Below are 15,092 nucleotides of genomic sequence, written 5' to 3' on the forward strand. Positions count from 1 at the left end.
ATATGTCATATTGTTTCTTTTTTAGTCCCAGCTAATTACCCTGGAAGCAGAGTTCTTTTTTGTCTTCACTGCAAAACACTAAATCTCAAGGAGATTACTAAAAGTACTGTCATCCAAAAAACTGATTTACCTACGTTGCTTCACGCTCGACTGTCTTCTTACCACACAAAAGCAAATAATTTTTTTTTTTGTAAAAGACCTTATCCTGACATGTTACAACCAACATTAATAAATTTGATCATAGGTGCTTTGCAGTTAACTAGGTGTTACGGACAACTGGAAGAGTTACATATGGAAATTCTCTACCGAATAACATCATGTGCAAGATGAGTAATGAAGTTACCTGGAAAAATATACTTAATAATGTATCCAGTCATATATTTTGCTGTAATCTCTATCATTACAAGAAATTGAGGTTTATCTCTTTTCATTTTTTCTCTCGACTAGCTGCACATCTGAATAATTTGTTTCACTGGACCATTTGTTGCCTACGTCTAGTCTTTATATCAAGTATTTTTTCTTTTAGGAGCTGATGGCAGAATTTAATTGTTCATGTATCCTATGTCTCAGTAAATTTATCACTGAAGAGTATGAGGTTTCCTCTTCAGACCATCAAGAACAGAGTTGTTTTCTGAATGTGAACTCCTCCCTGCTGGAAGAAAGGGAGTCAGACAGACTAGAATACAGGCTCATTCAGTTTATTACATTGCCTATAATGAGTGCTTTCCTTGGGATTGCTTCAAGACAAATTGAGGGAGTAAGGAGGCTATGTTGGTAAATGATTTGGGCTACAATTTTGGCAGGGTAGAGAGCTTTGACACTCCAAGGTGCTCCAGAAATTTCTGGAGTACCAATATGATTCCCATAATTATCAGAATTATCTCTTTATTAGCATTTTAAGAGTTCAGTTGATCTACTGTTGAAAACTGTGCTTTAGCTGAGATTCTATTCATGGAACTGAAAAGGGTAGTGAGGAATTCAAAGTTCATTGAGAAGAAAATAGGATGAGGAACTTTAAATACTCTATCTTGACAAGCTTATGCATTTTACAATGACCTCTTAGAACACTATTGCTCCTTTCTTCCATTTTCTATATTTTATCGTCACCGGTCCTTGTCCAAAAGAATTTCCGAACTTTGATGCTGCAACAAGATCTCATTTAGCACAAAAAAGATTTAATAGCTGGACAATGGACTGATTGTTACTAGTTGGCAGAGAAAATAATAGTACACCCTGTTGACCTCATTCCCTTCGTCACCAATTTGGACAAGATAAAAATACTGAAATATTTTATTGCGAGGACTGAAGCAATAACCTTTTGGCTGATTAGAACTTTCCATGATGATTTAAAGGGGTTTGTATAGTTATACTTCAAAAGGAATCTCAAGTTCTTGGGCTCAGAACACAAGGATATTTAGGCCAGATTTAAAGTGCAATTAGAAAGGTGGAAGCATAGGGAATTCATAGAATTTATACTGAATTCAGAATTAATTCCTGAAATCAAATTTGCTTGAGTTTCAAGGTATCTTCTTAAATTTCTTCATCAAGTTACATTCAGGCTTTTTTTTTCGGGGTGAAAGTGTGAAACTGAATAGGCCTGAGTAAGGTGAGGGGTTTTCTCTTGGTGGGTTGAAAGTTGTAGGTGTGCTTCTGCTATCTAGTGATAATGGATGCAGCTGGAGGAAACTGTGTACTATAAGTAGCATGAAGTGTAAGACATCTTGGTGGCCGTTTAAGTTCCCTACAAGTTTTTGGTACACAAGCATGATTAGCTCTAAAAGTTTCATTCTAAACTTAGCTACGCTATGCAGTAGATTGCATCATTGAAGAGATTTTTTTTAAAAGTTAGATTAGGTTATTATAGACGTTGTATCTGAAAGTTGCTCTTAGATTTGGAGCTGAGCTGGAGAATGCAACATATAGATTATTTGTCAGTGGAGTTACAGGAAAGGCATTTCATTTATCTCTAAGTTATTATGGCCATTGTATATGATCAAAAGTGCTGTTTGTTGGGTTTTATGTCTCTCGTTCGCTTAGGAACCCAGTCGAGATTAAACCCTTCTGCGGATCATCAGATCATGCAGAGCGTCCAAGGCTCAAGGCATCTATAGGTATCCATCAACTAGAGTGGACTAGTGTACTTCCACTAGGTGAAGCCAATATGTATTGTGCAAATGTTGCCAAAAGTATTATTCTAGTGACTGGTTTCCTTGATTTTCTTTCTTTCGAGATGTCATTTTATTGTATATCCTACTTTGTTCAAGCTTGTTTGGAAAAATATTACAGAGTTTTTTGCGCTATTCATTATGTATGCACACATTTTCTGTTCATGTAACATCTGCTGTACTATCACTGCTATTCATGGACGAGCCATTTGATTCTTCTGGATCTATTATGCTCTGTCATAAGAAAAACTGCAAACTTCTTAAGAGCTTGGTCACACTAGATGTACCAAACTACCATGTTGTTTCTTCTACAACTCCATCAAACATGGTTGAGTATTTGTGCCTTTCTTTGATCATATTAATGTCTTCGATATGATCCAGGCTGATGAAAATTAACCTTGCGTATATAATATATAACTATTTTGTAGATACGGACACTGGGAATGCTGAGATCAAGATTCCATTCTATACCTGGAGCCTGTAATGCCTATTTGGTACCATCAGGGAAGAAAAAGAAACGAGGATTTTCTTTATCAAAGCATTTTGATGAGGTTGCTCTGTGATTAAAATAAATTATGTTCTCAATGACATACCTGCAGTTATTCAATGTTCCATCTTTAACGCATTTCAGGCTTCACCAAGTAAGAGAACTGAAGCTGCGAAGTTTGCTCAATTATGGAATGAAGTGATATGCAGTTTCCGGGAAGAAGACTTTATAAGTGACAGGAAAAGCTTTAGACTCCTTTACTATCATTGTCTTTTCTATTTCTTTGAGCTATCTTTTAGAACTGAACTTGCATTTTTGTGTATTTCAGGGAAATGGATTTATTACTAGTTCCCTACTCATCAGATCCAAGCCTTAATCTGATACAATGGCCACCTTTCTTGCTTGCGAGCAAGGTATCTGTCAAAACCTTTCTGATGCTGCTAATACTACTAGATTTTAATACTTTTTAATAACGCAGATTCCTATAGCGTTGGATATGGCTGCTCAATTTAGATCAAGAGACTCTGATCTCTGGAAACGCATCTGTGCTGATGAGTATATGAAATCTGCTGTGCTTGAAGTTTATGAGTCTTTCAAACTTGTGCTCAACCTTCTGGTGGTTGGAGAGAATGAAAAAAGGTATGTCACAAACTTTTGGCTTTATGTTATTTGTGTTATAAATTATTAGCCTGTAGGAATTTATTTTTGGTACATCTCTTCAGTTTATGGTATGTTAAAAAATTGAAATAGTTCTAGTGGTAAACTTTTATTCTCCCTTTTGCCTAATTTTTCTTGCTCAGGGTGAGTTTTCAGTGGATTTTTGTTGGACGCATAAACAAAGTTTTGTCATGAAAAATATGTTTTCTATCGGCAAAATATCATTTATAGTAAGCCTCTGTTTTGTCCATGGTTCTGCTGGCCTGGAATTTTCCACCTTACCACGAGTTCCCATGGAAGTCGCTTCAGGTGGCTAGCCTGTGTAAAATAAATGATTTCTCCCCTGGAGCCTTCCAAAGTAGAGTTATTCTGTTGCTGGTACTTGACATGTCCTCAACCCACCAACCCCAAAGGCCCATTGAAAAGAATAAGTGATAATCGCTTATTAGTTATGGTACAAAGCTGGTGTAAAGTTGCTTAGCTAGGAAAATTTAATGAATTGCACTTCTGAATCTCAATTTAACCTTCACTTTTTTGTGAGTTTAGATATTGAAGTTTCAAGAAACAGTTGTTTTTTAAATTTTACATCTTATGTTAGTTTTATAATTAAGCACGATCTCTTCATTCATATAGGGAGGCCGTGCAAGACTTATCTAAAAATTTCCCCATTAATCCTCCCAGTTCAATTTATGAAATGATTCCACAACTGAATATGGATCATGGCAGTGAAAGTTCTGCTTAATTTCTTCTTCTAGAGTTTTTATTTTATTTTATCGTAATGCTGATTTCATTTTTGTTGAGATATGTCCTTGTAGCGTATTAAGGGAAATTTGCTGTTATTTTGTCTTTTACTGTATGAATGAATTACTTACTTGATTTACTATGAGGGTTACAGAATAATTGGCATCATCATCAGAGAGATTGAAATGAGCATTTCAAAGAACACGTTTCTTGCCAATTTTAAATTGAAAGCTCTACCAGTCCTCTGTAAGAAATTTGTGGAGCTTGTGGAGATCCTGGTGAGTTCAATTTTTAGTAAAGGACATATATATGTATTTTCTCTATAATACCAAACCGAGTCTTATAACACTATTTGGTAGTTAAAGTGATGTATCTGTGTTGCAATACTTTTCACTAAGGCAGTGGAATTTTATCTACTCTTTCCTTTCCATTTCGCAGAAAGAAAGTGATGCATCTAAGCGTGACACTGTTGTTTTGCTACTACAAGACATGTTAGAAGTAGTTACTCGCGATATGATGCTTAATGAGATCCGGTTAGTGAACTTTTTTGCCTAAGTTCTTAAAGGATTAGGGCTCAAACTCATTCATCAAGGTCCTAATTTTCTTGCTTGTTTATTGATGTTTGAAACATGTCATACTAGTGAGTTGGTTGAGCTTGGTCATGGTAATAAGGATTCTGTTCCTCGGAGACAACTCTTTGCGGGTACAGGTTCAAAGCCTGCCATACTCTTTCCTCCGCCAGTGACAGCACAGTGGGAAGAACAGGTGCATGAAAGTTGATGCAATGCAATTGTAACTCTTCCTGAAATGCCAAAAAATAACAATGTTGCAATTTTGTTGCAGATTAAACGCCTGTACCTCCTACTGACAGTAAAAGAGTCTGCTATTGATGTGCCCACAAACCTTGAGGCTCGGAGAAGGATAACATTCTTTACTAACTCTCTATTTATGAACATGCCACGTGCCCCACGGGTCCGCAAAATGCTGTCATTCAGGTTCATTGCTCTATTGATCTCATCATAAAATTGAAAAATATTAACATTGATCGTAGTGATCACAGATCTTTAGATCAAAGGTGTGATCATCAGTAGCTATCTCATTATGGTCTTTGACTGCTACCTTCTTTAGAAATCCTAAACAAAAATAGTAACACATGCTTCTATGGTGAAAGTATACAGTCATATCCTTTTTGTTGAAGAGAAGAATGGACGTAGGTATAGATAGTTGTACTTTCCGTGTGATTACTCTTTGAACTCTTCCCCTGTGAAGTACTTATTACTTCTATAATGATTTGGTTGACTTTATGAGCTCAGGTATTAATAGAGAAACTAATGCTCAATTGTGCTATGTGGATTCAATATTTTGTTCATGCAATCTCAAATGGATAAATAAATAAATAAATAAAAATAAAACTTTGCTCATGTAATCTACTTACATGTTTTTACATCCATTAATTGGCTTAACTCATTAGAATTCTTATTGTTGTAACTAAGTCTTAGTGACGAAATATTTGTTTGGAATAGGTCATAGACCCAATATGTCATCCTCAAAGTTAATTGTTAACAAAATATTATCTTTCTGCAAGAATGGTATTCTTTTCACCAAGGAATCCTAAATAGAATCTTAGAAATACATTCAAAATAGGGCAAGTAGCTAAGACAATTACATAATTCTGTATAGATAAATTCCTATATATTGCATTTATGCATGCAGTATTAGTAGGCTTGAGTTGTAAGCTTTAGGACATTATTTTAAAAATAAAGTTACCAAAATGTTCAGGGGTGTGTAGGTCTGAATCTTTGATATGATAAACATGCTATGGGAATCTCTTACGTGTGCTTCCAATTTTGAGGGAAAGCAACTGATATATGGTTGTTGATTAGTTCGATATATGTTGACCAGACTATAAAGATATGAGCTCCAAGCACATACCTATATATTTTCTTGAATTGCAACATCATGGTATTAAAATACGCTATAATGAATGTTCAGTTTTTATCTTCCTTGTTTCCTGAAGCATTTTTGTAAGTTGTAAGAAAATGGATTATAGCATAAGCATTTCACCTTGTGGGTTTATTAGTGATATTCCCAAAGAATCTGCTGAAACCATCTCTCTGAACACTAATGGTTGTGCAGTTATTTATAAGCCAAATATTTGGCTATATTCACTATTCAGTTAGAAATTTCAGAACAGTAGCCTGGAATGTCCAAGACCAAATATCGTCTATCTTTAACTTTAACGGCATCTGAATATCACACTATTTTTTAGTGTAAATCAGCTATATGCCACACTTAAATGTAATTTCAGATTATAATTGCCCATTTTTGTATGTTTACTTACTCATGGGATGTATGGCAGTGTTATGACTCCTTATTATAGTGAAGAAACTGTTTATTCTAAGAGCGACCTTGAGCTGGAGAACGAAGACGGCATATCAATCATATTCTATCTCCAAAAAATTTACCCAGGTTTTAAACTTAGCATTTTGGATGTATCAGAGAACTTAATTTGTTATCCTTTATGTGTTGCATGCCTCTTCATAATAAATTTTATTTTTTTCTTCATCATGTCATTACTTGTGTCAGATGAATGGCAAAATTTTATGGAGCGAATCAATTGTAAGAGAGAGAGTGAAGTTTGGGAAAATGAAGAAAATGTCTTACAACTGCGTCACTGGGCTTCTCAGAGAGGGCAGACATTGAGCAGAACAGGTTGATTTTGATTATATTTTCATCATTACTTGATAGAGGCTGGAAGATACTTCTCATTATTATTCTGCTGGTTCAGTTAGGGGTATGATGTACTACCGAAGAGCTTTGAAGCTTCAGGCTTTTCTTGACATGGCTACTGAAAGCGGTAAATACATATTATTTTTCATTATTTTCATGTAAGTGGTTATTAACCTTTGTAGTTTGTATATAATATATGTATATACATTTTTTACTTGCAGAAATATTGGAAGGGTATAAAGCAGTGACTGGTCCAGAAGAGGAAGAAAAGAAGAGCCAGCGATCTCTATCTGCTCAACTTGAGGCAGTAGCAGACATGAAATTCACATATGTTGCTACTTGCCAAATTTACGGAAACCAGAAACGGTCTGGAGATCGCCGAGCGACAGACATTTTAAACCTTATGGTCAAGTATGTGTTTTTTTTTGGGTATGATCAATGCGAAGAGACCAAAAAAAGGGGACCCATTCATGACAGATGATGTTGGACTACCTTTTATGATAGGATGGTGTCTGCTTGATCCGTTATAAAGGGTATTGTGACACCAGCTGTCTTGTATGGTTCTGCGTTTGATACATTAAAACATTTTCTATAGATTTCACTCAAACCATGCAATGCTCCTTAATGATTATATAATCATCCTCAGGAATGTTTCTGAGGTACTTCTTGGATAAGGTTTGTGTTTATAACATTGATGTTCTATTGGCACAACTCATCTAACTGGGACAACTTAATTATTATTAATAAGTAGCTGGCTTTGCAAAATTTCCCAGCTCTGTCCATGAAAACATCTAGGGAGGTAATTTATGGTAGTTATAAGCTAGTCTCCTTCTGCTCCTCTTTGCCTCACATGACTTTATTCTACTTTTCAGAAGATTTTCACTTTAGGGAGGTACTTTATGTTAGTTATGAGCCAGTCTCCTTCTGCTCCTCTTTGCCTCACATGAATTTACAGGACATCAGAAAATTTTTACCAGCACATAAAGGTAGAGAAAATGATATTGAGACCTCTCTCTATTCAATTCGAAGTAGATAAAAGTGATTATTATCAAGATAATTACGTTAACACCTCTTAATTCAAACAACAAGTCTCTTAAAGTAGATAAATATATTCTCAACCCTCATCACAGTTTTGGGACTTCGGTGTTGTAGTGGCGGAGTCTATGCAACAAAAACAGAGTTTACATCCACAAAGAAGATCCACTAGCTACAGGAGAATTGTAGAATAGGATAATATTAAAGAATATGAAACCCTAATTCCATAGATAAGATAGCATGGGCTTATATAGGCCCTACAAACACAGTTTACAAATAAGACCCTTAACTATACTAATATGTCAACACTCCTCCTCAAGATGGGCGAAAGATATCCACTAAGCCCATCTTGTCACATCCTCTAATCATATCTATTGAGTTAAGTCCCTTAGTCAGACAATCTGCTGCCTGGTCTTTAGTTGAAACATGACTTAACTCCAATAGTCCACTGTCCAACTTCTCTTTGATGAAAAACCTATCGATCTCGATGTGTTTGGTTCTATCATGCTGCACTGGGTTATTGGCGATACTGATGGCTGACTTGTTATCACACCAAAGTTTTATCTTTGCTCCTTGATCCAGTTTTAGCTCCACCAGCATACTCTTCAACCACAATAACTCCGCAACTCCCAAGGCCATGACTCTATACTCTGCTTCAGCTGTTGATCTCGCTACCACCGATTGCTTCTTGCTCTTCCACGAGACCAAGTTGCCTCCTATAAAGATACAATATCCTGAGATGGACCTCCTGTCATCAGCACAGCTAGCCCAATCAGAGTCGCAATAACCCTCGATGCTCACATGTCTATTCTTTCTGAATATCAGCCCCTTTCCGGGGGCACTCTTCAAATATCTTAGAATCTGGTACACAGCGTCCATATGACCCTTTCTCAGATCGTGCATGTAGCGACTCACCACGCTCACTGCAAAAGAGATATCGGGACGAGTGTGACTCAGATAGATCAATCTGCCCACCAGCCTTTGGTATCTATCACGATCAACTGGTTCTCCAGCTTCAGCACCCAGCTTAAACTTCTGGTCGATCGGTGTAGTTGCAGGTTTGCACCCTAACATTCCTGTCTCCTTGAGAAGATCCAGTGCATACTTTCTTTGGGATAGGATGATCCCCTCCGCTCCTCGAGCTATCTCTATTCCAAGAAAGTATCGAAGCAAGCCAAGATCTTTCACCTCGAATTCCTTACCCAGTCTCACTTTGAGTTGGGCAATCTCCTTCTCATCATCCCCTGTAATAATCATATCATCCACATATACTGCAAGCATAGTGATGTGACCTCCACTCCGTCGAAAGAATACGGTATGATCGGCATTAATCTGATGGTATCCCATACCTATCATAGCCCGTCTGAATCTGTCAAACCAAGCACGGGGAGATTGCTTCAAGCCATAGAGAGACTTCTTCAATCTGCAAACCTTTCCCACTGTCTGTTCTGTACCGAATCCTGGTGGTATCTCCATGTAAACCTCCTCCACTAGATCTCCATGAAGAAATGTGTTCTTCACATCTAGTTGGTGTAGCTTTCATCCACCATTTACTGCCAGAGAGATTAAGGTCCGAACAGTGCTCATCTTTGCCACCGGTGCAAAAGTCTCATCATAATCGATACCATATGTCTGACTATACCCTTTTGCCACCAGACGAGCCTTGTAGCGTTCAACTTGCCCATCTGGATTCTGCTTTACAGTGAAGACCCACTTACATCCAACTGCTCGCTTTCCTTCTGGTAGTTTTACTAGCTTCCAAGTGCGGTTCTTCTCAAGAGCGCCTAACTCCTCGTGCATAGCCGCTTTTCATTTTGTGTCCTTCTTAGCAACCTGCCAATTGTTAGGTACAGTAACAGAGTCCAATGATGCAATGAATGCCCCATGTGCAGGGTGGATGTTAGAATATGATACAAATTGGGCAAGATCCCAATCATATCTATCGGGAGGATTTCCCGCATTACTACGAGTAGTCCTCCGTACTGATATTGGTGTGGGAGGAGTAGGGAGAGGAATGTTATCAGTAGGGAGAGGAACGTTATCACCTTGGGATAAAACTGGTGGTGGTGTAGGTGTTTCAGGAGTCGGGGCAGGCGTTGGCAAGAGACTGGGCAGTACTAGTGGCACTGTAGGTACTGTTCCTGCAATTTGCTTGTCCTTCCTACTATAGGTTAGTAGTTCCCCCTGAACAGTGGGCCTAACACCTCTTGTCTCATTTTTCTTTTCTTCATCATTCTCCTGCTCCTCCTCAACCAATTCTTCTTCCCAAGGAATCGATACAGAAATAGATTTCTCCACATTGTTCACCGATCTCTCACTATTCTCCTCCTCTCGCCTCATACTTCTAGTATTAGGCGAGTTACTAGCGGATGAAGTTACCTTCTGGGTGTAATACGGCTCGAGTTCTCGAAAGTGCACATCCATGCTCACAAACAACCTTTTCTCCACTGGGCTCCAGCAAACATATCCCTTCTGAGTAGCAGAATATCCCACAAAGATGCACTTCACAGCTCTAGGGGCAAGCTTCCCGACAGATGATCTGTTGTCCTTCACAAAGCACACACAGCCAAACACTTTAAGTGGAAGAATCCCACCATTATCTCCCTTCAATATCTCACACGGAGACTTTCAATCCAGCACTCTCGAGGGTATTCTGTTGATCAGCGCTGCTGCGGTGAATACTGCTTGTCCCCATAATGTTTCTGGGACATTCATAGAGATCATCATGCTTCTAGCAACCTCTAAGAGATGTTGGTTCTTCCTTTTCGCTACCCCATTCTGAGCTGGTGTGTATGGACAGATAGTCTGGTGATGTATTCCTTGAGCTGACAAATATTCTTCAAACGTTCTGTTGATATACTCTGTCCCATTATCTGACCTCAATACTTTCACCACTGCTCTGTATTGAGTCTGAACAGTTCTATGAAAGTTTTGAAAGCACTCAAACACATCACTCTTATTCTTCATCAGGTATAACCAAGTAACACGAGAGAAGCAATCAATAAATGTAACAAAATATTTGTATCCATTCATAGAACTTGTGGAACAAGGCCCCCAAACGTCTGAATGTACCAAGTCAAATGTATGAGAACTTCTATGACCAGAACTAACATAAGAGCTTCTAGTAAGCTTTCCAAACTCACATGCATCACACACAAGTTTCTGTTTATTTGCTTTCTCAAATAACGAAGGATACAATCTACCTAAAACACTAAAGGATGAGTGTCCCAAACGCTGGTGATGAAACATTAACTCATTTTCAGCACTCATTTTAGATCCTACTTCTGCTTCCTCTATGACTGACACCAATGCTGAATTCAGCCCTTCATGATCCAGATACCACAGTCCACTACGTCATGTGCCAGTCCCAAGTCTCCGCCCTGTCCCCTTCTCCTGGAAAATTATCTTGGGAATATCAAAAAAAATAATGCATTTTAGTTGAAGGATGATAGAACTAATGGACAAAAGATTGACTGGAAAGGAAGGAGCATGCAAAACATTGAACAAAGTTACAGAACCAGTACAATCAACTGTACCCTTACCAACCACAGGCTGAAATGTACCATTAGCTGTTTGAATACTATCAGGTGATGCTAAGTGAGTATATGATGAGAACTCACTAGCATTACCTGTCACATGACGAGACGCACCGGAGTCGACTATCCATGCTGATGATCTGTCAGGAGACATAGAAGCAAGAGCATGTATGTCATCAGTACCTTTGGTCGGATGAGCATAGGTAGCAGTATTGCCTCTGACCAAGAACGAGGTGGATGCCTCCTTAGTCCCACTCCTCAAGTCTCCATCGCCTGCTACTTGCTGCTTCTTCCTTAGTATCGCCAGGAGAACACGGTCCTCCTCAGTAAAGACCACCTCAGCTTATCCAGTGTTGTTAGAGGCTGCCAGTGCTGACTTCACCACAGGAAGTCCACCTGTCCCCGCCTGCAGCCGAATGCGAGTCTCCTCCTGGATCATAGCAGAGACAGCCTCCTCAAGCGTGGGAATCTTCGGCTGAGCTAGCAGCAATGCGATTCGCTGAGCGAACTCTGATGTCAATCCTTTAAGAAACACCATAGTCCTCTCTTGTAGAAAGGCCTCCCGCTCTTTACATCCCGGGTCCTTGCAGCTAGCCCGGGGAGAAAAATGATCATAATCCAGCCACAGACGCTCTAGCTCTGTAGCATATTCCTGTACAGTCCTCTCTCCCTGGACTGTGACGTCGATCTCTCCTTTGATCCGGAATACCCTCAGGTTATTCCCCACTCCATCATATGTCCTCCTCAACTTCTCCCAGACGTCCTTCACCTTCTCAATGCCATCCACCGTGGCGGCAATCGTCGGGACCAACGAGTTGAGAAGCCAGATGTACACCAACATATGAGTGGACTTTCACTCATCTCTTCCCTCCGAGTCCTTCTCCGGTTCTGTCGCCTCTCCTGTCAAGTAACCCTCCAGGTTCCTCCCTGCAAGGGTGTATCTCCCCCGCCGCGACCAGCTCAGGTAAGTACCCGGTCCCAACAAATTATTACACAAATGAATTATTTGTTAGTCAATAATTTTGTTAGTCAATAAATTATTACACAAATGAATTATTACACAAATGAATATACATATTTAATGAATGGATTACAGATATTTATTTTGGGAATTGTGTTGGAATTTTTTATTGATCCTTCATCCTTGCTCATTGCTGCTTTTAACTCTAAGTATAATCTGTAAAAAGAAAAACAAAGTCAGTCTTGACACTTATTAATTAGTATAATTAGAAAAAGAGCTTAAAATAGTAATTTGCATGCTAACTAATAAATTATAAACATGTAAATACTTAATTGTTTACAAACTTGTTATTTTGTGATAGAATGAGTATGTACTCCAATTCCTTTTTGTTTACAAATTTGTTATTTATGATAGATTCATAATTTAGATTGTTAGTTGAATTTTATAAAATTTTCTATATATAATAATAATTTGAAAAAAAATTCCTCGCCGTATCTCCGTATCCTATTTTTTTGGATTTTTCCGTATCCCGTATCCGTGTCCGTGTCGTATCCGTGTCCCGTATCCGTGTCCGTGCATCATAGGCCGTGAGGGAGGGGGGGGGGGTGGGGGGTCGGATGGGTGAGAGGGGGATGGCGGCTAGGGTTTTGGACCTTGCTCTGATACCATAAAGAATATGAAACCCTAATTCCATAGATAAGATAGCATGGGCTTATATAGGCCCTACAAATACAGTTTACAAATAAGACCCTTAACTATACTAATATGTCAACAAATATATCCCTCAAGCCTCACTATTAGCTCTTTAGTTTTGGTGCATTAGCAGGCCTAAGATTTCTTACGTGGAAAAGACTATAAGATAAAAAGCAGAGTCAGTTAAATGAGCCAACCCTGTGAAAATGTGCTGACGTATATCTCGATAACCATACAGAACTCACAAGAATAGACAAGATTGGCATACATTGTAATCTGATCCTTTTTTCCTTTTTCCTTTTTTCCTTTTTTTTATGGTGAATGATACTATGCATGTCAATAAAAATCATTAGTCTGAGATTGTAGCTGTTTAAGAGGCTGGATGTATCATGGGAAGTGTAACAAATGTCAGCGTATTAGCTGCCCTCTTTTGCATTACGAATCCAAAAAGGCTAGATTGAATTTTTCAGCAGCAGCTAGCAGAAACATTTTAGAAGTGAGGTTACAGTAGCAAGTAGAAACATTTTAACAATGAAATTGTTATCAGCATTAATTCCATCTGCTAGTTGAATTTCTTAACTATATCACTTACTGAAATCTATATCTTCTTATGTATTATAATTAATTTTCTATGGTGAAAACTAGGGCTCCTAATTGGACAACAATCCATATACATACGTTGATTCCTTTTATTTAGATATATTTAGGCCTATTTACACCCTGAAGAAAGGCTTGGCAGAGACCAAAATTAAGCTGGATTAAAGCAGAAAAGACTGCTTTTTCAAGCTTAGTTTTATCTTTAGAATAGTAATGGGTTTTTATGGTAAAAATACTCCAGCGTTGTAAACTATGTTAACAACCGCATGCTTTTTTTTGTCGTACTATGTTTTTTTTACTAATTAGTCTGTATTCTGCAAATACAGTTATCCTGCTCTTCGTGTAGCATATATTGATGAAGTTGAAGAAAGCGATGGAGACAAGGTGCAGAAGGTTTACTATTCTGTACTAGTTAAAGCAGTTGATAACCTTGACCAGGTAAAAATTAACCAGATTGGGTCATATGCTAAATACTAGCTGCAGAATTTCTAATGTGGTTTATATTTCTTCTTAAAGGAAATCTACCGCATTAAGTTACCAGGACCAGCAAAGATTGGTGAAGGAAAGCCTGAAAATCAGAACCATGCAATAGTATTCACCCGTGGCGAGGCTCTCCAAACCATTGATATGAATCAAGTATCTTGAAAAATTCTATGTGATTGCAGGTCCATCTTTGGATACCCTTAGATGAAAATGTAACATTATTATGTACCCTACAGGATAACTACTTGGAAGAAGCCCTTAAGATGCGTAATCTTTTGGAAGAATTCAATGAAAATCATGGAGTCCGACAGCCAACCATTCTTGGTGTTCGTGAGCATATCTTTACTGGAGGGTATAATAGTTTTCATTACATATCACTTTGTTTCTATAGAACAATAAGAATTATATATCTGCTTAACGTTTGATTGAATTTGTATGGTAGGGTGTCATCTTTAGCATGGTTCATGTCAAACCAGGAGACAAGTTTTGTAACAATTGGTCAAAGAGTTCTTGCTAGTCCATTGAAGTAAGTTTCTTAATTTCTTTTTTCCTTCTGATATACTGAATTTAGATTATCTATGCTGAGGTAAGTGCAGGTATATCCATCTTATGTGATTCCATTAACGTAGGAAGACCGGTGCTGCTCTATGGGAACATGGGAAAATAATCTTTTCTTAACTTCCATGCATTGTGGAAAAGTATGGTATAAAGATAATATAATATTTCTAAAAGTTAGGTCCATTAATATTTCACTATATTGCTCTTTAATTCACCATACTTGCTAATATTCTTTGAAGCACCTGGATAGTATTATTTTACTCAACAGCATGTGCCAGCTCCCTAAGGATTGGTTTACTCATTTATTAATGTCTTGGTGATTTTAATTTTTAATGATAAATTACTCATAGTACACCTGTTACCTGTATACAAAGATACTTCCACGAAATCCTTTTTTGGAAAAACCACGGCAAGTTGCCTAGAAGCTTTATCAATTGATTAAAAGAAAA

General features: G+C 37.9%; 1 protein-coding gene across 1 annotated transcript in view; it reads left to right on the forward strand.

Moving 5' to 3' along the window:
* LOC109851385 (callose synthase 5) overlaps window positions 1-15,092 on the forward strand; it is a 29,251-nt gene that overhangs the window by 10,204 nt on the left and 3,955 nt on the right. Inside the window, exons 21-36 of the mRNA XM_020421471.1 lie at window positions 2,594-2,716; window positions 2,797-2,891; window positions 2,981-3,065; window positions 3,131-3,291; window positions 4,205-4,328; window positions 4,489-4,583; window positions 4,692-4,815; window positions 4,894-5,045; window positions 6,410-6,519; window positions 6,637-6,762; window positions 6,839-6,907; window positions 7,002-7,191; window positions 13,929-14,040; window positions 14,119-14,238; window positions 14,322-14,437; window positions 14,528-14,611. Of these exons, the coding sequence (XP_020277060.1) occupies window positions 2,594-2,716; window positions 2,797-2,891; window positions 2,981-3,065; window positions 3,131-3,291; window positions 4,205-4,328; window positions 4,489-4,583; window positions 4,692-4,815; window positions 4,894-5,045; window positions 6,410-6,519; window positions 6,637-6,762; window positions 6,839-6,907; window positions 7,002-7,191; window positions 13,929-14,040; window positions 14,119-14,238; window positions 14,322-14,437; window positions 14,528-14,611 (1,886 nt within the window). The remainder of the gene's footprint in view (window positions 1-2,593; window positions 2,717-2,796; window positions 2,892-2,980; window positions 3,066-3,130; window positions 3,292-4,204; window positions 4,329-4,488; window positions 4,584-4,691; window positions 4,816-4,893; window positions 5,046-6,409; window positions 6,520-6,636; window positions 6,763-6,838; window positions 6,908-7,001; window positions 7,192-13,928; window positions 14,041-14,118; window positions 14,239-14,321; window positions 14,438-14,527; window positions 14,612-15,092) is intronic.

The sequence above is a fragment of the Asparagus officinalis genome, chromosome 8 (assembly GCF_001876935.1).
Source record: "Asparagus officinalis chromosome 8, Aspof.V1, whole genome shotgun sequence".
NCBI lineage: Eukaryota > Viridiplantae > Streptophyta > Magnoliopsida > Asparagales > Asparagaceae > Asparagus > Asparagus officinalis.